The 24,401-nt window shown below is 45.0% G+C and overlaps 1 protein-coding gene across 37 annotated transcripts in view; it reads right to left on the bottom strand.

Moving 5' to 3' along the window:
* Nucleotides 1–24,401, bottom strand: part of LOC140212029 (sorbin and SH3 domain-containing protein 1) — a 216,108-nt gene that overhangs the window by 5,794 nt on the left and 185,913 nt on the right. For 30 of the 37 annotated variants that reach the window (XM_072282414.1, XM_072282415.1, XM_072282413.1 and 27 more), the window contains 10 exons: nt 21,270–21,355; nt 16,540–16,707; nt 12,821–12,867; nt 10,560–10,674; nt 10,350–10,475; nt 8,332–8,526; nt 5,258–5,902; nt 3,691–3,789; nt 1,627–1,683; nt 948–1,048 (listed from right to left, as the gene is read on the bottom strand). In XM_072282414.1, coding sequence (XP_072138515.1) covers nt 948–1,048; nt 1,627–1,683; nt 3,691–3,789; nt 5,258–5,902; nt 8,332–8,526; nt 10,350–10,475; nt 10,560–10,674; nt 12,821–12,867; nt 16,540–16,707; nt 21,270–21,355 — 1,639 coding nt within the window. The remainder of the gene's footprint in view (nt 1–947; nt 1,049–1,626; nt 1,684–3,690; nt 3,790–5,257; nt 5,903–8,331; nt 8,527–10,349; nt 10,476–10,559; nt 10,675–12,820; nt 12,868–16,539; nt 16,708–21,269; nt 21,356–24,401) is intronic. The other 7 variants (XM_072282424.1, XM_072282439.1, XM_072282444.1 and 4 more) reach the window with 4 other exon arrangements.

Raw genomic sequence — 24,401 nt, 5'->3', positions numbered from 1 at the left:
CCCACCTAAACTAGTTCCATTTTCTTGCATTTGGCCCAAACCCCTCCTATCCATGCACCTGTCCTAATGTGTATTAAACGTTGTTATTTTACCGGTCTCAACACTCCCTCTGGCAACTTGTTCCACTTGCACTCTGCATGAAGTTGTTGCTCGTCAGGTCTCTTTTAAATCTTTCCCCTCTTACCTTAAAGTTTATAATTCCCTTTCTCTGGGATAAAGACAGTATGTAGTTACTCTGTCTGATGTTGTGCCAATACACATTGCTTGTTGCTGTGAGAGTGAGAACATAACCTAATTCTGAATCCACACATGTTGTTGCATCACGATTATAATCCAATTTAAGACCATTATTTATCCATAGTCAATTCTCCTGCTCTCTTGGAGCTACTAAATCCAATTGTAACAGCTCCACAGCCTAAAGCAGCAAACCCAAGATCATTTGAACATAGAATATAGAACACTTCATGTCTTTCGGCTCACAATTTCATAAAGAATTTTTAACCTACTCTAATGTCAATCTAACCCGTCCTTCCTACAGAGGCTAGAGAAAATCTGCAGATGCTGGAAATCTGAGCCAAAGGGTTTCAGCCTGAAATGTCGACAGCACTTTTTTCCACAGACACTGCCTGGCCTGCTGAGTTCCTCCGGCATTTTGTGTGTGTTACTCTCTAATTGGCCTCCATTTTTTATATCATCCATGTGCCTATCTTAACAGTTTCTTAAACGTCCCTAATGTATCTGCTTCTAACACCACCCACGGCAGTGTGCTCCACACATCCACCACTCTCTGTTTAAAAAACTTACCTCTGACATCCCCCAATTACTTTCATCCAATCACCTTAAAATTATGGATCAGAGGTGTCAATATGCCAATTAATGACTTTTGGTGGAGGTCAGGTTTGTTACAGGAAGAATGTGGATTGAAAGCCCCATGCACGAATACTTACAAGGTAGTTGGAGTTTGGCTCCGTTCAAGACTGCTCCCTCGCTGCTGCCCCTGAGGTTGGTGAGAAATGATGAAAGACTGTTTACTGTCATGGGGAGACACCTTGTGCCGAGAGTGAAGTGGGTAAGAAAGGTTACTGCAGTAATGAACAGACTTTTCTGCAATGTTCATGATCTCATTGCAAACTGTCTCCTGTCAGTTGGACCATCCGAGAGCATCAAGCACCAAGTGAACAAGAGGAAAGAGACAAGAGGGGTGGGGTGTGGGGGGTGCATTCCAAACACATCGTGGGATTCCAGCAAGTTATAGGAGGTCGGAGATCCGGGAAATCGCAGTGGTGTAGAATAATCCAAAGGCAAGCATGAAAAAATAGGCAAGATATAGAAGAAGCACAGATTTAATTCCAGGATTAAAAAGTGCAGCACAAAGATGCAGTAGTTAGTAATAAAAAACATCATCTATTAATAGTCATGCTTGCTATCAGTAAATTAAATTTATAAACAGAAATCATGCTCTCGGTCAATCACAAACCGAAAACTCAATCATCATCTCACTACTAACATCTAACATTTAAAGCTTGTCACTGCTGCCCGGAACACGATCTAGGTAAATTACAAACATTAGTTTAGTACAACGGCTTTCAAGTTTTGCAAAGCCCTGTCACGTGATTTGCGTCTTACCACGTAGCTCTTTTCGGACTCTGTCAGATCTGGTCCTCGCAATGACTGATGGGGAGGCTGTGGTCATCAGGCAAATTATAAGGGGAAAAATTGCAGCATGTGTTATTGGCTTCACACAGACTATACAAAGGCTACCAGCATTTTTAATAACGTGACAAACTCGATAAGCTCAATAGCAGGGAATGGACTAGGAGACAGCACAGAGGAAGATTGTCAGCAAATATTAGCACTCTAGGACAATGAGAGCAGATCAAAATAAACGTGACAGTCCAAGCAACACGAGGGAAGAAAATGAAAAGCTTAGAGGAAAGAGATGAGAGGTATGTGGAAGAGTCAGTTTCCTTTGGGAAATAATTCAGATGCTTATATACAATGGAAAAATCATTATGTACTTGAAACTCAATGTTTATCCAAGACATTACCCCTTACCACAGACTCTTTAGCTGGTCACTGAAGAGGGCACAAGCCCAGAATGTCTCACTCTCTCCTTGTATTAAATTGGAAGCAGAAGGAAGGAGGGAAAACCTTTCTAAAACTCTGCCACAACATTATATTCAATGTTGGTCACCTTTGTCTAGGGTGGATGCAAAGACATTATGGAGGGTCCAGGAAAAATACTGGAACAAGGAACTAGAGCTATTAGAATGGATTAGAGATACTAAGATAGTTTCCTTAGAAAAACTGAAGAGGAATTTGATAGAAGTATATAAAATGATGAAGGGCCCAGACACAGTTATCAAGGGAGGTTGCTCCCATTGAAGGTGTTGAGGATGCGAGGTTCCAAGTACAAATTAAGGAAGAAATTAATTAAAAGTCAGATGAGAAAACATTTTTATTTTTCTACAAGGTGTGCAGTTGGATGCTATGGGGACAGGTTCTAATCGACCTTCAGGAGCATTGATACAGCAGGGGTAAACCGGATAAGTGGTACTGTGGAGAAAAATTTCCAAGGAAGAGCTGGTGGGTTGGAACCAGAAAGCTACTCAGGTGGAGTGCTGGCATGGATAAGATGGGTTGAATGGCCTCCTGCTGTGTTGTATCGATTACGCCCGCGTACTGATGCAGGGTCTCAACCTGAAGCATCAATTACCCCTCTGCCTCCACAGAAGCTCCTCGGCCAGCTGATTTCCTCCACCAATTTATTTACTGCTCCACTTTCCAACATCTTCCTTCTCTTGTGTCTCGATAATACCATCCATGATTATGAAGAGGAGGGGAGTTATTGCCTGGTTTCCATATTTATCCCTTAACTGATTTTACTAATGAAAAGATAAACTGAATATCTCGCTGCCATTTGTGGGATCTGGCTGTATACAAAATGGCTTCCACTGCCTTCTGCATAACAATGACGCCAATATTCAGGCGTACAGCACCGGCAATGAATCCTTTCGGGACACACTGATGTTATGTTTAAAGGTATGACTACTTCCTTGGTGATTTAGATTGTCACCATGAGTCACAAGCATACTGCAAGTAGCATTCACATAAGGTTATGGGATTATTTGGGCTCTCCCTCCATGAGCAAGGCACTGTCACCTGAGGTGCCCCGACAAGGTCCTACAAAGAACTCCACGGAGGAGTGGTAACCTGGGCCTTGCTGGAGTCTGTTTGGGGCATCAGCTAATCCAGAAAACCTCAAGGGAGTAATGGAGCAACAAACAAAAGTGCTGGATGAACTCAACAGGTCATGAAGCACCTGTTCAATTTCCTGATGCAGGGTTTCAATGCAAAACATTCCTCCTCCGCCCTCACCCCACACAGATACTGCTTAACCTGAGTTCCCCAGAAGATTGTTTGTTGTTCCAGTTTCTAGCAGCTTCCGACCTATGCCTCTAAATGGAGATGTTGAGAGGTCTGATTAGCCTTCAGATCAATCCAGCACTTCCTCTAGATGAGAACTTCCCTAAACCACGACCACCATCAAGTAGTACTGCTGAAGCTGAAAAGATCTTTGGGATGTGCTGAGATTGGGGAAGGTACTACAGAAATGCAGTAGATAACATTGAAGTCTCCTTCAATTCACAATCTGCTAATAGTTTGGCAAACAACATGAAGGACACTTACCACAAGAGAAGAATTCAGGGTGTTAACTGGAGAGTCAGAAAACACCACTGGACTCCTGGAAAACCTTCCTCCAGCTCCACTGTCACTTCTTGAGTTAGGCTGGTGACAGAAAAGCACAAATTCATCTAAATATTTCTCCTGACAGGCCAGCAAGAGTTTGAAAGAATAGTGGTGAGTTTACAAGATAATAGGTGTAAAAAGAGGGGAAAAAAACGCATAAGAAGCAGTAGTAAGAGGGAACAGCAGGGAAGGAGAGAAGTACAAAGGTCAAATCAGGAGAGGGACCTGGTGAACACAAAGGACAGAAGCAGTAGAGGCAGGTCCTGGTAGCAGGGACACAGGAGTGAAAGTGTTGGCATGAGAACCAGTGATGACATGAAGACGGGAATTAGAGGGCGCATCTGAAAAGAATGTGGCTAGGTTGTGGGCAGTTATTGCTTTATGCAGTAAAACGACACACTCCTACAGGTTTCATGCAGCATCATTTTCTAGGCAAGCTCTAGAACAGGTCCCAGAGACCAGGCACATTCCTGCACACATCTCCACGTGAAGCCCCTTGTCAAGTGGAGGGCAAAGTCAAGCATATGGAATGCAGAAGTTGCCAAGATACTGCAGGTATGAGAAGGTGCAACTAAAAGCCTTCTGTCCCACAGGTGTTGTGATCCACTCATTCATCCACCCAAGCAGTACGTGCACCTCCCCATCACTGCACTCTGTGAGGTTGCAAATGCCCCAGGGTTGCCTTGGAGAATCCGAGGTTGTCTGGACAACTCTAGGGATTAAAGATTCATCCATGAACACAGCAGTGAAGGCACCAGGAAAATAAATCCTCAAGGTTTAAAAGCTATTTCCCTGGGAATAGTTCAGCGCGTTAGTGTGAGGTGAGGGGTAAAGCTGTTTAGTGAGGGAAAGGTCACATGACAACCCCCACCAGGAACAAATCCAATCCACTGATGACAGTGAAGGGATCGATGAACAAGGGGAAAGGTTCAGGGGTTGGGGCAGAGTGTAGTGCGGGGGGAGAAAGAGGTGCAGGGAGAAGGGGTGGAGGTGGAAGGGCAGAAGGAAGTGGAGCGGGAGATGGGAATGGGTTCGGTGGTGGGAGGGAATGAGACAGAGGGAAGAGGGGGAATGGAAGTCCATTGAAAACCAACAGGTTCTTCAACAGCTCCTGTCACTGATACAGCACTGGGGCAGCGGCAACAGATTCTCCTGTTTGGTTGTGGTTCAAAGGTTGCCTGGCATTCACAGCCTTCTCCACTCTCCACCCCCACCCCCACCCCCACCCAAGTTCACTACTGAGGGCAGTAAAAGACATCACTGGATATACAGTCTTATTATGGCTAAGGTGGACATCCAACCTGTCAGGACATTATTAGACCAGAGGGTTCAACGATCATACTTGATGTTCCACAGTGGGAGTGAAGCTGTACCTCTGCCCATTGCCAAGCTGCAGGATTGTTGTCCAGTTAATTAAACAGAGTTCCCACAGAGCTGGGTTAATTTGTTGGGTGCTGCCATGCTGTGTTGCACACGCAGGATACATACAATACCATGCTGCGGGTACCTTCTCCACCGGCTTTGCTGGCTGCCTGCTCTCCCCTTGTACAATCCTTAGGAGCTCCTTGGAGAGTGCCCACTCCCCAGCAGCTATGGTGGGGAGCTTCTCCTCTTTTGCCTCCTGGTGCCTGCCCAGGTTGAGGCCGCCTGGACTTTGTACTCGGACAGTCGGAAGATCCTCCATCTCGCCCCTCCCGCTCTTTGCAGCAGTGAAATGACTGGCCACATTCACTGGACTTGAGCCGGGTGCCAGAAGTGAGGCGAAAGGAGAGGACGATGTGTAACCTCCGGTGGTTGGAGAGGGCGTGTTCCGAACCTGCTCCCAAATACCTTGAGCAGGTTGCGGAAATCGGCCTGAGAGCTGTGGCGATTGTTCAGGGTAGGGCGCTGTTTCTCTGGCGGGGCTCCTCGGCAGCAAAGAGTGCGCCCCCATCGAGTCACGCAGGTAGCTCCTGTCAGAGGAGAGGCTTTCGGGAAGAGGAGGCAGCGGTGGAGTCGTGAGGGGAGTGTGGCTCGGGGACAAACCTACAGTCAGCGAGATCCAGTCAGAGGTGACGGCTTGTAAATCTGGAGACACCACTCTACGGTAGTGAGACGGAGGAGGAGGAGGGAGAGGAGGAGATGGTGTAGGGCGAGCAGAATTACCAGAGAACTTCAAACAAAAAAGAGAAGACAAAGACATGAATCACTAGATAAAGGGGAAGAAATAACAAAAGGTCATTAAAATGGCTCAAACAGGTAAAATAAAGCAAGTGGAAAACTGAAAGCAGCCAGGCTAGAAACCCAGTCCTGTGGTGCTGTCTATGCCTGTGCTCAGAGACTTAAAATTCCAGTCAGACAGAAGAAAACAGAGTACCCTCCATTTCCAGACCCTCCAAGAATCTGAACAGGCACTTCCCAGTCCAGGATTAATCTAGAAAATTAAACTCTATAGGCTAATGGCAGGTTGTAGGCACTATGCAAACTGCAACACCCTCCCTCTCACCCATACATCCAGTCCTAAACCAACCCAACTCGAAGGTCTGAAATTTAGCTACACTACTGGCACCCCAAGTTCAACTCTCTGGCTGACAACAGCTACTTCCTGGCACACAGTGCCTGTTGCTAAGTACATCCCTGCCTGGAGAGATCTCCAACCTATATTCCATCCCCTCAGCTCTGTGCCCACCTGCCCCCTCCACTCCCGCACAGACACCAGCATCTAGATCCTCCGGTCTCTCTAAACACTCTTAGCCTCCCAAGCATCCAAAACCTTCCAATAACCCTGACTCTCTGACTGACAGGTGCACCATCCCCACCCCCTATTGGGCCTCAATCAGTCTGACCCCTATCTGCTCAGTCGCTGACTTCCAGCCCTCTCCCTCATACAGGCTCTCAACAACACACTGCCCTCTGCTCGCTCCTCAGTGAATGCCGAATCGGTGTGCTAGGCGTCATGGGCACTGCTAGAGTTAGGTACCAGAAGTCAGAGATGGCTGGCGAGCTCTGATCCACCCATATACTGTTCTGCATTCACAGGCTGGTCCATAGAGTCACCCCAGAAACACTCAGACCCTTCAGCCCATCAGGTCCCACCAACCATCAAGCACACTTTTGCACAAAACCCATTTTATTTCCCCCCCCCCCATAATCTCATCAACTTCCCACACCCCACCCCCAGATTCTACCGTTCACATACACACCAGAGGCGATTATCAGCAGACTGGTAACCCACCAAAATCCCAGGGAAGTGGGAGGAAACGGAAGCTCCGGGGAGAAATCCACACAGTCGCAGAGGGAAGGTACGAACTCTGCGAAGTTCAGGACTGAAGCTGAGTTTTCGGTGCTGAAAAGCAACAGCTCTGTTAACTCTACCCCTGTGTAGCCCAGTGTCCCGGGTGGAATACTACATGCTTGGATCATCACACACTGAATGATGTCCTTGCTACTTCAGGAGCATCCACATGTCACCTAGGTTCCAGGGTTAACACTTCCCACTCTAGTGAGTGCCGATTGGTGTTCTCAGCACAGGAAGCAACTTCCCACTCTTCTCTGTCAGGCGAGGTGGCAAGTGTCATCAGACTGGTCGACCACAACAGCATCACAGTGTATCCCATCAGATCACCCAGCGGGAGCTGAGGACACTAGACAAAGACGAGCCCTGTACAGTATTCGGCCTGCCTTGCTCAGAGATAGCAGTTGCTCTCAGTCCGTCTCCTTGTTTACATACTCTTCAATAACCCATACAGAGGGAAGGATTACAGGTGAAGGAAACAGGATTCAGGGACCTGTAGATTCAACACACCCGCTCTGCTTACTGATCAATTAAAGCCAGACACCAAGCAGCATGGCTTCTTTGAGATAGCCAGCGGGTGATCCTCATACCATCATTCTCACTGGCCAATTACAACTGCCCTGGCTCAAGTTGCAATGGCACACTGTAGATCATAGAACCATACAACACAGAGACAGACTCACCTGGCCCAGCTCATCCATTCTAACCACAATATCTCTCTTTATTAACCCCATTTGATCTGTATCTGTCTGCACCTTGCCTATCTAAGTATCTGTTCAAATGCCTTTTAAACACTGTAAGTATATCTACCTCCTCTGGCAGCTCATTCCAGATAATCACCACCCTCTGTGTGGTTAAAACCTTCTTTGAATTTCTCCCTTCCCTTTATCATAAACCTGCCCCCTTTTAGTTCTAATCACTGCCGGTCTGTGGAAAAGTCTCTATCTATGCTAGCTATACCCCTCCCAATCATATAAAACTCTGTAAGCACATTCCTCAGTTTCCTACACTCCCGTGAAAACAAACCCAGCCTGCCCAATTACTCCTTGTAATTACAGAGAGAATAATCTCAAATTGGAAGCGATATGGTTAAAAATATAAAGCAGGGCTGATGGTGGATGGAAAGAGGAGGGTGGGGGAGTGCCTGTTGAGTCTGGTTTTGTCCTTGATGGAACTATAAATAAGCCTGCGTACAAAGATGAAGGGATTATCAGGAGCCAGTTCCTTGGCCACACATTTAGCACTGGATGTAATACAAACGTTTACCATTAGGTGGTACTGGGAGTTTACACAGAGCAATGGACTACCTGTGGGGAACTGGTTGAGCTGCGGCTGGAACAGTAAGAGCCCGGTGGGTCTGGATAGTCGACTGCATTCTTCACTCTGGGCCTTTTAATCACCTCCACATACGTGACGGGGAAGATACCTTGCCGGTTTGTGCCTGAGATTTTGCCTTCGAACCAGTTTTCATCAACTCTTCTCACCAGAGTGATCCGCTCCCCCTGTGGAGAAGGAATAACCATCACATGGAATATTTGGAGACACAGATAGTCCAGGTTGCTCAAAGCCAGCCTTATTTCAACCTCAACACACTCCACCTTCTCCTGAACTGATCAGTGTCATTCTCACCACTGCCTGCAGCATCTCTCTCTGCATCAGAGTGGGAACATTCTTCCTTCACTTTCTGAAAACATTAGCAGTCTGGCAGCAGACACCTGATGGAATCTCTTTAAACATGCCATGAACATTGTGCATTCTCTATACAAGGACAGGCTCAGGAGCCGCAACAGGTACTGAAGGTCTGAACATTGGACTCTCAATGTTGCACTAGAAGGACACAAACACAAGAGATTGCATTCTGCAGATGCTCAAAATCATGAGCAACACACACACAAAATGCTGGAGAAACTCAGCAAGTCAGGCAGCATCTATGGAGGGGAAGAAATAGTCAATGTTTTGAGCCAAGACCCTTCAGCAGGATTAGGACATGCATTGATTTCTTCCTGAAGCCAACCTGACCAAGTTTGACACAGTCTTCTGGACACAACAGAAAGCATTTAGGAGTGAATCAGTTAGTCCATAGATAGGAGTCGATGTGTGGCCACTTCAGTTCTGTAGGACCCAAGATGGCTGATGTGGGATGGATAGAGCAGGAGTTGTCAGGTGGGTTTCTGAGATGGTGTGCTCCTTTCACCAAGTACATTGGGCTTTTGTGAGATCAGGATACATGGAATAGATAAAGGTTCCCAATAACATCCTGAATGTTCCTTCTCCACTTTGAGTGGTGATCATCCAGGAGTCAGCATAGGTGTTACACCTTGTCAACTCAAAAAAATTTTGAGAACCTCCTTGAATCTCACACATAAAATGCTGGAAAATTCAGCAAGTCAGGCAGAATCTATGGAGGGGAATAAACATTTTGGACTGAGACCTTTCATCAGGCCTTCCATGGATGCTGCCTGACTTGCAGAGTTCTTCCAGCATTTTGGGTGTGTTGCTCAACCTTTCCAGTATCTGCAGAATCTCCTTAAATCCGATTCTTTGTTCACCTGAGGATCCTTCGCAGAAAGACATCCATATCACGTGGCCTGCCCCGCGTAGCTGATGGTGCATAACTGGCATCTTATTGCTGAGACACTGGCTGAGGAAAGGACACTGAACAGCTCTATGGGACAGATGTACAGTGAGCAGATACAGCGCAGTTTTCTGCGAGGCTCAGAAGGTGAACACTGAACTAGGAAATGACAGTTCAGACAGAGTCCTGGAGCAACTTCCTTCAGGTGAGACATTAAACAGGCGTTAATCTCCTACTAACAGCTAATGTCTATCTTTATACTTATACTATCTACTACCAAAGTCTAAAAGCAGAGCTTAAAAACGGAAACTGCTGAACACTCAGCAGGTGAGGCAGTATCTGTGAAGAGAGAAGCACTTAATGTTTCAGGTTAATCCATGGTCACTGACTTGCACAAAAAGATTGCCAGCATTTTCTGTTCTATTTCAGACTTGTAGCATCTGCAACCTAATAGCTGTACTAAAGGATTATCTGGTCCTTAGAACAGTTGCTGGCTGTGAGCAGATTACCTCTTTCCTTATTTCCATTACAGCAATGCCCACGTAATCAAAACCCTTACATTCCTCCTCAATTGCAAGACAATAACATTCTGAGAGGACTTCTTGTGACTGTTTATGTTTATATTACTTGGAAATATTCACCGTTGCTCTACTAGGGAGCTTATAATGTAGTAGAAATCCATTCAGCCCGACAAGTCTTCCTAGCTCTCAGAACAAACCTCTAACAGGAAGGGATTGAAGTGTCTCCTACCTTCCTAAAAGACATTTCCACATGTGTGTCGCCTGTGAAATTGAAACGGGCCACAGCTTCCCCATATTCCAGCACCTGAAGAGGTGGGGCCTTCTTCGGTTGAGCTCGTTCCGTAGGAGGAAGCAGCTGTGAGGGGGAGATTGGAGATTAATGTCAGTCAACTGAAAATCAGACAGCTTCAGTCAGAAATGCCAGCTCAAGCCTCCTTACCTCAATGTATGACCTGGGGAAGATTCCCACACGGCCGTGGTGCTCCCCCTCATACCAGTTCTGATCGATTTGCCTGTAGATGTAGACAATGTCTCCCTTCTGGAAAGGCAGCTCCCTGTAGACAAACAAGCACGCGGTTAGTGTAGAGAGGCCCAAGGAGTCATCCTGACAGTGATCTGAAAGCAACAAACTGCAGCAGCTTGAAAATACTGTATCTGCAGAATGAAGTGGTAATTGGGAGTTGGTTATTGGCTTATTATTGGTACACGTACAGAAGTAGAATGAAATGCTTTTGTTCACGTGCCATCCAGACAGATCATTCCATTTACAAGTACACTGAGGTGGTGCAAAAAGAGGGGAAAAAAACACGATTCAGAATATAGTGTTCCAATTTCAGGAAGTGCAGTGTAAGGGCCATGACAAGGCAAATAGATAGATCAAAAGTCATCTTTATCTTATAAAAGGTCTTATGACCTGGGATAGAAGCTGTCCTTGAGGCTAGTGCTGTTTCTCAAGCTTTTCTGCCTTCTACCCAATGGAAAGGGGAGGGGGGAGAAGTGAGAATCACTGGACTGGAAGAGGTCAATTATGCCGGCTGTCTTCCCATGGCAGCGGGAATTGCAGACAGAGTCAGTCGAAGAGAGGCTGGTTTTTGAGGTGCACTGAGCTGTGTTGTGACTGCGGTGCCCTGTGGCCCACCAGGTGATACACCACCCAGCAGAACAGTAAGCCTCATAAGCCCAGAAGCAAAGGGGCTTATATGGAAAATGGGAAAGAGGACATCCCAACTTTGCCCCGTCATGATCCTTGAGCTCCAGTCTCCGCTTCAGGAGTGAAGCAATTGGGAACAGAAAACCAGTCCCGCAGTGAGTGGGAAGACTCAGCTGACTCGGACATAAGTTTGCAGGAAACCTTCGCTACCATTCCAGTTTATGAGGAGTAATGAGACACGGGATCCTGCACTAATAATTGGCCTGCAACAAAGGGAGGACATCAGTGGGAAATATGGGGCTGGAATGACAGAGGAGACTCACATTGACTGAAATAAATAAACAGCTTGAATCAGCCAAGTGTTTTTGAGTAAGGTTGTTAATCAACTTCACATTTTTGAGCTAGAACCAAAGAGGAGCGAGGAATGTGTGGACACTGCCTCAAACCATCTGAAAGGAGAATGTGCCAAGCCTCAGGGGGCAGGTTACAGTAAAAGGCGGTGTCAACTCCAGGCAATGCAAACTAAAAAGATTTTTCCACAACTAACATTACTGGATCTGATCTTAAAACGGTCAGAATCTTGTGCACTGTATACCTGGTTGCAATGGATGGCATGTGGGAGAGGTCTGATTAAAGATGGAGGCTATAAGTCAATTGACCAAGCTGCAGATGATAGAATGGTAATTGTAATGAGAAAGATAGAGAAAATCATGAATAGATAGAGATAGACAGAAGTTCAAAGTTCAAACTAAATTCATTATCAAAGTACATAATGTCACCATATACAATCCTTAAATTAATTTTCTTGTGGACAGCAAATCTAAGGAAGTCCAGGAAACATTATAGAATCAATGAAAGACGACACCCAGTCGGAAGGACGAACAACCAATGTACAAAAGTCAACAAACTGCAAATTCAAAAAAAAGTGGGGTAGGGGGAGGGAGAGGGGGAGGGGGAGGGGGTGGGAGCGGGAGAGGGAGAGGGAGAGGGAGAGGGGAGCGTGTGTCCTTAGAGTAGGAGACTGAGATGAGGAACAACCCTGGGCTCTGAGTCTCATCCACTCTGGCGGAAGACAGATCAGCAATGGGCTTAGCACTCTTCGGCTCATAGCCAAATCTACACTGTGCAATATGCAGGATGGTCGCACGCTCCCCCACGAACATAGAGCGGAGAATGAATACATTAACACACTCTTAACTTTTTTTTTATAAGGTCTCAGCCCATCAAGTGATTAGTAATATGGTAACAAATATGGTTTTCTATTCTGCCCTCTCAAAGCCCTGTTAACTGTATGGGACATTATTGAAGGTAATCTAAACCAGGCTTAGGTTGATGGTCTTATCCATGAGATGCCTCTGGCTGTAGGGCTCAGGAGGTTTGATTTGCTATCTTTAAGTCTACTTTAAACTCTAAACTAAGGTGTTAAGCACACAGACATGATATGTAAAATACCCTCGCTTGGTGTGTCTAACAATGGAAAGGTGTACATTCCTCCAGCATCTGTGTGATACCGTTGCATTTCTAATCAAAGGTAAAATCTTTTAACTCACTTCAGAGTCTGGGCCTTGAAGTCAAACTTGGCTCTGGCCGGCAGCATCTGGAAAGCGGAGAACATGGCATAGATTAACCACACTGCCACTGCACTGCAAAACCTTTAAATCTTGTTCACCCTTTGAGCAACATGGTTAATGAAATGATTAGTGCAATGGATTTCCAAATAGTTGGAAGAATAGGAAAGTTGGCATCATTTCACAGGATAAAACCACACACTCGCTGCATTCTCAAGCAGATCCCCTCACCCTCGCCCCCCAGCCAAGGCAAGCAGGCTAATCATAATTTTGACAAGTGCAAGCCAACAATGAAATATTTAATCCAAAGCTTTACCCATTCATTTCTGCAGGTGCTCAGTAACTGTATCCTTGAGATATGGACCTTCTGCTTCACATCTAAATTGGGTTGATAGATCCCACAAACACAAAGTAGATCGAGGCTGGCCCATTAGTTTATAAGATTGAGATTCATAATCTTCCCCAGCTCCATCGTACTGCCTCGTCCATCATCTCACACTTCCCTGGTGTGTTCACATACCTCTTGGGCTTTGATCTCCTTGACGGTTCAGCACAATCAGGACTTTGCCATTTTCTGGGTAGACAAGCCTAAAGGTTCACATATTTATGAACATTCCTCTCTCTCCCGCACCTAAAGAGCTGATCTCTTAGCTGGGAGTAGGCCTCTTGGTCTGGGGCTCTCTAGCTTTGACAAACAACTACTCAGTAGCCAGTTACCCATGCCAAACCCTCCAAGCTATTCCACAGATCAAAAATATTCTGAAGCTTGTTACAGGTGGACAAATGGAAGATGGGTATTCAGCTTAGTCAAGATGGGATTGGGGAAGAAGGCGGCTAGGATCAAAAGCTTACTCCAAAGAGGAAAGTTGCTTTACACCCAGATGTGCAAGGGAAGCTGTTATAAGAATCAGAGCAAAAATATTACATTGATTCTAGTAGATTGTATGGACTACCACTGTCTAATGAACAGATCATCACTGTGTTCCTGTTGGAATGTCCTGGCCCAGTGTAGTTATAGATAGAACTGGTATCAGCATATTCCTCCAAGAGCTCTTTGGGGGCAAGTTCAAATTCATCCTGACCTCTGGTCCATGTAAGTACACATATATGCATACAGCTCATGTGGAATATCATGCCACATGTGAATGTGCTCAGTGGAGCACACTACACAACACACTGAAATTAACATCTCAGGTTCTCTCTCTACGATTGTTGGCTGACCTCCTGAGGACTTCCAGAACTTAGTTTCTGTAACACACATACACACGGTCCATGTGTGTAAATGCCACTTTACTTGCATGCTTGAGTGCCACAGTAATGCAGCTCACAGATCTGCTGCCCCACCGCTGCAGTGACCCTGGGTACGTTGTTGTTTTGTCTGGCATTCACACTTCGTACTGAAGTATGGCCCGGGACGGGCAGACGCGAGTCTGTCCATTCGGGAGCCAGGGTTGGCTCGATCTTCGTCTGGCATCTCATCCACAGCTGTTCCACATGGGTGACCCCGAGCTGGCATCACCTGATGGAGTCCTTGAAGCACGCAAGCCTCCACATGACGTCAAAGTGTTGATCCAGATCACGGAGTTAGCACGTTCTCTCTGCAGCTGCTGGGTTTCCTGCAGGTGTTCTGGTTTCTTCCCACATCTCAAAGACGGGTTAATTGGGTGCTCTAAATCCCCCGTAGTGTGTAGTTAAATGGAACAATCTGTGGGGAGTTGATTTGAATCTGGGGAGAATAGATTGGGATTAGTGTAGATGGGTGCTTGATGGTTGGTGTAGATTTGGTGAGCTGATGGGTGGGTTGTACTGCTGTTCAGTATTGTGCAAAAGGCTTAACCACCCTAGCTAAATATATGTGCCTGAGACTTCTGCACAGTATTGTATGACTACGAATCTGAGTCACACCAGTAAGGAGTCATTTGCATTCATGTGCAAACACTCTCATTCACTCAAGGGCATAACCAGAGGATGGTCTTGTGCAAGAACCCTCCACAATACTGAAGTCTGTCACCTGACTGCCGAGTAACCACTGGTCCCTTTACTGGAAACGAGATGTTAGTCTGGCAGGGCACCATAAAGGTCAGCTGGGATCTGTCCTGCCAGCACGACTCAGTGCAGAACAGTTATAAGGTGGGAGTAAATCGTAGCAGTACCCCTCCTAGACCTTTGGTTCGAAGGTAACACGCTGCAGAATGCAGGAGTTGATGAAGGAAAAGGAGAACCAAACGCTATGATTGTAAAATTCTGAAGTACAGGGGAACATCTGAATCAACCAATTCCATAGTGAAATGTCAGTAATATCAAAAGTGAAAACCCTCAAGTACTTTGTGTCATTGTCCTGATCACACAATTGTGCACCATATTTATAGGGCAAGCAGCAGGCATGTGTCGTTTTTCAGATCCTTGGTATTAATTTTGCAATAACAAGTGGAAAACATCAGGAGATAATATAAATTGACACAAAGCAGCAGCTTCAAAGACAATAAAAGCAAATATTTAAAAATAATTGTGACAAGTGAATGGATTTTATGTTAATGTTTGTTCAGTTGTAAACAATTCCGAGCAGAGATTCCTCCTCTGTTGTGTGCAATAAAATAATCAACATCCAATTTCAGAAGTGGAGATCAAAGCACAAGCTTGTGTTTAGGTCACAGAACGGAGGCAAGGAATCTGCACTGGAGTGTTGTAGCAGCAATATCTTGTGGTATTAATGACAGCAAAGAGTGACAGACCCTGACTCGCACCCTTCTGGCAGTGACAGACCCATCATCCCCAGCCCTTCGGGGAATTTACCTGTCACTCTGGGAGCAAGATGAAAGGGGCAGTGGCCTGGAGGAAAGGAAGACACTGATACCAATCTTTGAACCAGCTCTTTTACCGAAGGACCCACCTTGGATGTGCTGGGAATAACCAAACTGTCCTCACCAGCAAACACCTCAGTTAGCACCACACTGCCTCCCACAGACCAAAGTTTGGGATTCCATTACCATCCGGTGTCAAGTATGATTCCACTGACATTAGCTGTTCACAACAGCCTCGGTACCACTGAAGGCAAGAGCAGCGTGGTCTGGTGCCTATCCCTCAATCCCTACAGTACCACCATTGTGATTGGATGGGTTGTGGCTTGACCATGGTGCCGTACTCAATCAAATCCCCAGCCAAGTTTTGACATTCATGGCAATAGCCAGAAAACAGGAGTTGGGCTAAGCTCAGAAGAGCAAATGAGAAATATTGTAAAGGGCAAGAAAGCAGACTGATATTACAGAGAGTGCAGCTGTTAAATGCACCGTTTCCCACACCAAACATAGAGAATCCTTTGACTTGGCAAAACTTGAAGTTACATTCTCCTTCAACCCACTCTCCCAAGCACACCCCCCAAAGTAATGGGACTGGCAAGGCACACAAGTACAGGTGTAGACTTCCAGTTGAAAACACAAGGCTGTATAAATATGGATCAGAAGAAGAGGTTCACACACACTCACACAAACAAAATCCAGCCATAAGGGTGAACTATGAGGCAGGTTTAATCATGCTGGGTGCCCAAACTATGAAGCATTATCCCACACTCCATCATGATTAGGCTATTACTGCAGTGTTAGTTCTGAAACGCCACGGAAAGCCAGACAGCAAACAGCACAGCATAGAGAAGGTAGCAGGCACTGCTTTGGGTCAAGTTGAGCACTGAGGTAAGTAAAACCGACCTCTGACCCTGATCTCCTTCTTGCTGCCTCGTCTATGTCAAGGAGATCCCCAAATCTCTCATTAGTGATAAACTGGTGGTGTGTAGGAGCGATCCCTGTGTGCCTCCTGGCTGCAATATCAGCTTCCTCTTGTTCTCGTTTAAGCCGCCTCTGCTCTTCTAACAGTCTCTGTTAGAAAATTGCACAAAATGGGATCATAAAAAGATCTGTTCCTGCTGCTTCGAAAGACAAAAAAAAAGGCCAAATTCTTTTGTCAAAAAACTTCAAACACATTTAAAATGTTGTGATTGTACGAGCATTGTGAATCTGGCTTTAATATAGATTATGTGCAACATGAGGTTTTCAGATGAGACCCATAAATCTGTTAAAATGTTCACTTGAGTTTTTTTGACTGAAATATGTAGCATGGTCAGAATTGCTTTGTATGAAGGTTAATGAAAAAACAGAATTAATGGACTTCTTTCACAAGAGCATGATCTGGTGCAAAAATAAACAGTTACATTAAAACAGAGCAGAGATTAGACAGCACTCTGATAGAGCCTGGTGGGGCTTTACAGGCCACCCCAGCTTTAAGTATGGCACTGCTTTTGACCTAAGAGGCAAGAAACCAGTTAAACATCTGTGACAAAGTCTCCAAATGAAAAGTTGAGAGATTTGGTTTGATACGTTCTCCAGATGGCCAACTCCAGCACATTTAACACATGGCTAATGGCAACAGCATGCAGTTCTGATACAGTGAGGTGAGTGTGAAGAACAATATTCTAATATAACACAAGCCTACTCCTTTTACAAACGTTTGTAGTTCTATTTTCCTACCAGGAGAAGTGGCAATTACATAGTTCACAGAATCTGCTTGAGAAAGACCAAAGTCACCTTCTCCCATCCTGGTAGTCACAGGATGCATGGAAAATGGTTTGACTGACCAATAACAATCTGCAACAGACCAAAGAACAGCCCAAGGTATCCTGTTCATCCCTAGCCTGCTATACATCCTGCCTGAAGTTACTCAGATGTTGGATCCTGAAATTTAGTTTCTTGATACACCTCCTCCTAAGTTTCCTTTGTTATAACTTAAAATGCAGCATCAGCAATCTACATTTCACATAGGACTTTCAGTAAAGTGAAGCAGCTGAAGGTACTGGAGTATTCCAGACAAAAAGTGATGCAAGTCAAACATCAGCACAGATGTTCAGCAACTGCCGGGTTCAGAGGAGGAATAAGCAGCACAGTCTTGGGAAGGGAATTCCGGAGCTCGGGGCTGAGGTGGGAAAATCTCAGCACCCACAGGCAGAATGGTTGAAATTAGCGTATTCCATAAATCACGACTGAAGGAGCACAGAGATAAAGGCAGGGACCTTTACAGCATAGAAGCAGGTCTTTTGGCCCAACACACCATGCCAATCTTCTTGCACATCTATACTGATCCCACTTGCCTGCATTACAACCATGTCCTTCTTTGATTTGCCTCTTCAATTGCATCTCTTAAATGTAGTGGTTACACCGTCTCCCTTGGCAACACATTCCACATATCAACCACCTTGTGTAAAAAAACTTCCCTTGCAAAGACTCACCTATTAGTGAATTAAACAATCACATGTCTTTTGCAACTATTTCCACTTTTTATTCAGCTGTCCTTCCAGAAGTGATTAAAAGGTCTTGCTGAAATCCACTGCCTCACCCTATCAAACCATCACAACCTCAGAAACAAGAGGTTTTCTGAATGCCTTGATTTCTCAGTGATATGAAGATTTATTCTTTCCCACAAGAGGAAAACTTCTACAGGTGTACTGTAGAGAGCATTCTGACAGGCTGCATCACTAGCTGGTACGGAGGGGCTACTGCACAGGACCGAAAGGAGCTGTAGAAGGTTGTAAATCTAGTCAAACATCAGCACAGATCCATCTTGGGCACTAGCCTACAAAGTACCCAGGACATCTTTAGGGAGCGGTGTCTCAGATGGGCAGCGTCCATTATTAAAGACCTCCAGCACCCAAGGCATGCCCTTTTCTCACTGTTACCATCAGGTAGGAGGTACAGAAGCCTGAAGGTACACACTCAGCGATTCAGGAACAGCTTCTTCCCCTCTGCCATCCATTTCCTAAGTGGACATTGAAGCTTTGGACACTACCTCACTTTTTTTAAAATATACAGTATTTCTGTTTTTGCACATTTTTAAAAATCTATTCAGTATATGTAATTGATTTACTTGCTTATTATTATGTTTTATTTTATTTAGTATTATTTTTCTCTCTGCTAGACTATGTATTGCATTGAACTTCTGCTGCTAAGTTAACAAATTTCACGACACATGCCGGTGATAATAAACCTGATTCTGATTCTGAATACCCTCTATGTACTCTAGGGAAAACTTGCAGAATTTTAAAGTTCTCCATCCGGGTTATTCTTAAAGATCAAGGAGCCCATTCAGCTCTCATAACCACTCAGTTTTGGCTTTCTCCTTGCTTTGTATACTTTTCAGGTATCTATGCATTTTTAACAATACTGTAGAGCATGGAACTGCAGAGTGTGGTCAAACAAAACTCAGAAGCTGAGTAATTTGCCACAGAACATGGAATGGCATACCACAGGAATTGTCCCTTTGGCACACAATGTCTGAGTTGAACACGATACTGAATTAAACCACTTCTGCCTGTACATGATCCATATCCCTCTATTCCCGGCATACTTATGTACCTAACAGATTTTAAACACCACTACCATTGCTGTCACCAGCCCCGGCAGCTCATTCCAGACAACTACCAATCTCTCTGCCAACTAGCTTGCTCTGAACATCTCCTTTAAGCTTTCCTCCTCTCAACATAAATCCATGTTCTCCAGTACTTGAAATTTATACCCTGGGGAAAAGATTCTGATTGACTGCCTCTCACAATTTTATAAACTTCTGTCAGGTCAGCCATCCATGTTCCAAGAAAAACAACACATGTTTATCTAACTTCTCCTTATAGCTCATACACTCTAATCCAGGTAGCATCCTGGTAAACCTCTACTGTACCCATTGCAAAACCTCCACATCCTTCCTTTAATGGGGTAACCAGAATTCCACACAATTCTTTAAGTAAAACATTCTACCTGTTGTCCTCCCCTGCCTAGGGAAGCTACTAAGACTAATTTGTTTTCTCTTGTCTTGTTTCTGATGAAGAGTGTGAGCTCCCGGTTTAAGTAGACAGCGATGATATAAGAAAGGCACACTTTGATTCTGTACGTAAAGAAACGGGACAAGGAACATGCTACACTGTACTGTAGCTGTCAGTTCTTGTCTAACTGAATGTCGAGTACATCAAGTGAATTTTGTAGAGAGATCCAACTGAGAAGGATAACATTCAATTTAACTAAAAATGTCCCCTGTTAAAGATCAAATATTAAAGTTGGTGATACTGAAGATGGAGATGTTAGGTTTCTTCAATGAAATGAGATGGGAATAGTTAAGATTTAATAGCTGAAATAAGCATCAATAAAGAGAAGCTTCCATAAGCTGGATGGGCAGTGATCAGAGGACCAAACTTATGAAGGAATAAAGAGACATTTTTATGTTGTTGTAATGATCCAGGTTGGAACTCAGGTGACAGGAGGAAGATGCTACTGGAGGTCCTGACAGGGCTTTGTAGGGTTTTGGAGCAAGAACCAACACTTCCAGGAAAGAGAAGCAAACATAAACCAAATGGAAAAGGAAATGGAGATAAAAAGGAAAGAACCCTTTGCACCATGAATTGTGATGGTATGGAGTACATCGTCCTAAACTGTGGCGGAAGCAGATTTGATAGAAGCTTCCAGAAACAACAAATGGAAAGCACTACAGATGTTGGAAATATAAAGTAAAAAATAAACAGAAAATGCTAGAAGAAGTCAGCAGGTCAGGCAGCATCTGTGGAGAAAGAAAAAAAGAATGAACCTTTCAAGTCAAAGTCCTTTCACCAGAGCTGGAAAAAGCCCATTGTCCTGAAACAGCAACTCTCTTGTCCCATCCACATATGCTGCTTTCAAAGGTAACCTGGAACGCAATGGGGCTGGTCCAAAGGGAAAGATGCAGAGTGGACACACTCTTTCGCAGTGCTACCACAGTATAGAGATTGAACAATATTGTCTGTGGTACTGTCAATAGATTTTATTGCAATTACTACCCCAGTTAGAGCTTGTATCAATATGTGTTCTGTGTTTATTGATCACTGTCATTTATAGACTAACTATGTTTAATTAACACAATTCTAAAGGATGCAGTGCAATCAAGTAGGTAATCACCTCTGAGCTAAGATCTTGAATCTGTTGAGTGAGGGGGTACCAGCATTAAATGGACTGTGTGATTAGCCCTATACCTAGTGACACTTTGCGATGTCACAAACCAGTACGCCTTCGTGGTCAGCAGCCAGACAGCAACAGGATATCTCACGCTCCGGAACAGAGGCACAGGACCAGATCAGTGTCACATGACACAGTGAACCTTTGCAAGACCAACTAACTAACTCACTGCCCATTGCAAACTGTTAAATAAGTCAAAATATGATGAGAAGCATTGCAATCAGTAAGTATAAAGTGGCTATCAGGTTGAACAGTAATTGCCTACTCAAAAATGAGTTGACCTAAAAGTAACAAATATATTCAAACATTTTCCAAATTCACTTTAAGAAGAGCAAGCATTACATTGATTCTACAAAAAATTATTACTCATTATTCCTTGGCCCTTGTACCGGAGCGTTTACCATTTGGGGACCCACCTCCTTATCCTCATGACGACGACGGCAGATTTCCTCGGGGGTCTCCATGCGCTCAATTGGAGTGGACAGTCTCAGTGAGTCTGATTCTACTCAAAGACAACACAAAGCAAAGTTAATCTTTTCACGTCACCAGTGATATTCCAGCTTAATTGTAAGAGACAGGAAAAAATTCAGGGTGCAGTAGCAAACTTCATCTTGTGGTAAGTGGGTTGAAAAGACAAAGTGATGTTAGCATTCCTGGAACTCAATCTGAGTCCTCTATTTCTACCCTCTGGAGGTCCACAGTTTCCTTCACCCACTTTCAACTGGTGTGGATTTGGTGATCCACGTCCAACCACCTGGAATTCTCACTCTAAACTTTTTGGCGCCTTTTCTGCTCTTCAGACGATCATTTAGTGAAGCTATCTCTTGGAACAAGTATTTAAAAACCAATCCTAATCTGTAGCTCAGTGGCAGGCTTCAACTGCTAACCCTTTTGCAATGTGGCTGTTTTTAACCATAAAACAAATATTAAGCAATATCTGAATTTGGGCAAATAGTGGTAAACCCAGATAGTTCTAGTGGGTGCATCATTGTAGTATGTGCAGTAACTTTGCATGTAACAGCATGGACAGTATGACCAGTGAGAAGTGACACCTATATCTCACTCTGATATACTCACTCTGAGTGAGGATATGATTCTCTCGATATACTTGCGTGGGACTGTACAATACAGCTGCGTGCAAGTGAGGATTTCAGCTGAGGATCATCTTTCATGACAACAAAGTGTCTGGTAAGAGCACAACATAAAAACACATCCAAAATATGTACAGGCTAGGAGGTTAATTGGTCATATGGGTGTCACTGGGGGGCATGGTCTCTCTGGGCTGGAAGGGCATGTTAACTTGTTGTATCACTTATATATATGTATATATGTATATATATATGCAGGAGTATGTCATCTGGCCCATCAATAAGATCATGACTAAACTGCCATGGATTCAGCTCCACCTACCTGTTTTTTCCCATAATCCTCATTTACTCTGTTATCCAAAAATCTAACTGTATCTTAAATACATTTGTTGAGGTAACCTCTCTCCAGAGCAGAGAAGTCCACAGATTCACCACTCTCTGGGAAAAGCAGTTTCTCTTAATCTTCATCTAAATCTATTCCCCTGAATCTTGAGGTTATGTCCCCTAATTCTAGTCTTGTTTACCAGTGAACATGTGTTGGATGTTTTTCTGCCTCTATCTTATGGAACCTTTCATGATTTTAAATGTTTCTATATGATGCCCTCTCACTTTTCAGAATTCCAGTGTGTGTAGTCCCAGGTGACACAATCTCTCCTCATATGTTAACCCCCTCATCTCCAGCATCAACCCTATGAACCTCCTCTGCGCCATCTCCATTGCCAGTATGTCTAACCTGAAGTAAGGGATTCTTAAATGATCAATTCCAGACAGATTTATGAATGCTTCCACGCCAGCATCATTCTTAACTGGTGCTTTGCAACCATGAGACAAGATTTGTCTGGAATCACTGGGCAAGCAACATACAAGTCAGCCAGTTACCAATGTTCCAGAGCTTATGGTGAAACGTCAGACAGGGAGGGAAAGAACAGACTCTAAGGAGAATTAATGTCACCGACGACAGAAATAAAGATCACAGGCTGGGACTTGTGGGTTAGAGGGGAGGGTGCTGGAGCAGAAACACAGTGGGAGAGTGCAACAGACAGAGTATTGGTGAATTACTGGTAGATCCAAGTTCACTGTGCTGACTGTTGCTTGGGTCGACCCCATGGAGCACACACAGATACGCACGGCTCCTACCAGCAGATCCCTTTGAGAGATCACGCTGCCAAACGCCGACCCCTCGGCACGGCCCGCTTGCAGCCAAGTGTCTTAGTGTTTCCACGATGCGAAGGGAGGTTGTGCGCATGGGATGCGATGGCTTGGTATTGGACAGTGGCCCCTGCGCGACTGGGTTATCAAGCAGACGTCCTACCCTGTGGTCTGCCTCGGTCTGGCTGGCTGAGTCCACATACGCTAAAGGGCTTCGAAGTCTGTGGAGGAAGGGCTGTTTAAGTCTGAATGGCCTTGGGCTCAGGAGGAAGAGGTTTCTGGAGAGAGGGGACAAGGGATGTTGTGCAGTCGATGGGGAGTCAGTGGTCTGTCCGCTGTGCCTGTATAGAGCAGTGAATCTAGTGCCAGAGCTGAGACAGACTCGTTCGTACTGGCTCGCTGTGTGCGTGTTGACAGAGTGATAGCCACTTGTACAGCTCTTGGCTGAGAGCAGGGAAAGGCAGTCAAGCTCGACACGAGGGTGAGGAGTCACTGACTCGGTGACCACAACTTCACTGAGCTTGGACGCCTCCTCCTCCACCTCACTGCCAGATGCCGAAGTTCCTTGGATGGAAATTTGAACATCGGGCTTTGGGTTGTCATACAGCCGGGGTGGGGGATCCAAGAGAGATTGGGCTGATTGTGCTGACTGCAGGAACGATGCAGAGGGAGATGCCACTGGGCTCTTAGCCGACGTTGAGACATTGCCCAGATCCAATGAAGGCATTGATCGGGACCTCTGGATTATCTGTTCAAACTGACTGACTCTGGAGGATACTGAACGTCTTGAGAAACTTTCCAACTCATCCTCATCTGTGTTCTGCTCATCCTGGAAGGTAGAACTGCATTTAGACTGAAGCACTGCATCTCTCACAGAAGAGCCTGGACCTGCTCCCCAATGCTTCGATTGACTAAACTGGTGCATATTTTGTTGCAGTTTGATAAAACGGGCTACATCATTCACAAAGCCATTTGGAATCGGGTATCCCCTTGCAAGGGTGGCTGATTTCTGCAGTCCTCCATCACCACTCAGACAAAGAGCAGGCTCCTGTGTCTCCTTGAGCAAGACAGACTCAAAGCTTCGCCCAGTCTCCTTCATCACAACTCTCCTGTTGTTGAGCAGGCGGTCACTGAGGAGATTTTCACAGCTCTGGGCTTTCTGTGGAGGGGCTCCCTCTCTATCCTGGGCCGGAACGCTGTTTACAGGTAGCTTGGGCTTGAATTTTGAGGGAAGAATTTCAGAAAGGCAGGCTTTTGCTGCTGATAGGGACTTCTTAGGTTTATATTCATAGCCTAGTACATTACTACAAT

The sequence above is a fragment of the Mobula birostris genome, chromosome 18 (assembly GCF_030028105.1).
Source record: "Mobula birostris isolate sMobBir1 chromosome 18, sMobBir1.hap1, whole genome shotgun sequence".
In the NCBI taxonomy this organism is placed as follows: Eukaryota; Metazoa; Chordata; class Chondrichthyes; order Myliobatiformes; family Myliobatidae; genus Mobula; species Mobula birostris.
Note: the sequence above shows the minus strand (reverse complement) of the source record. Positions and strands in the feature narration are given on the sequence as shown.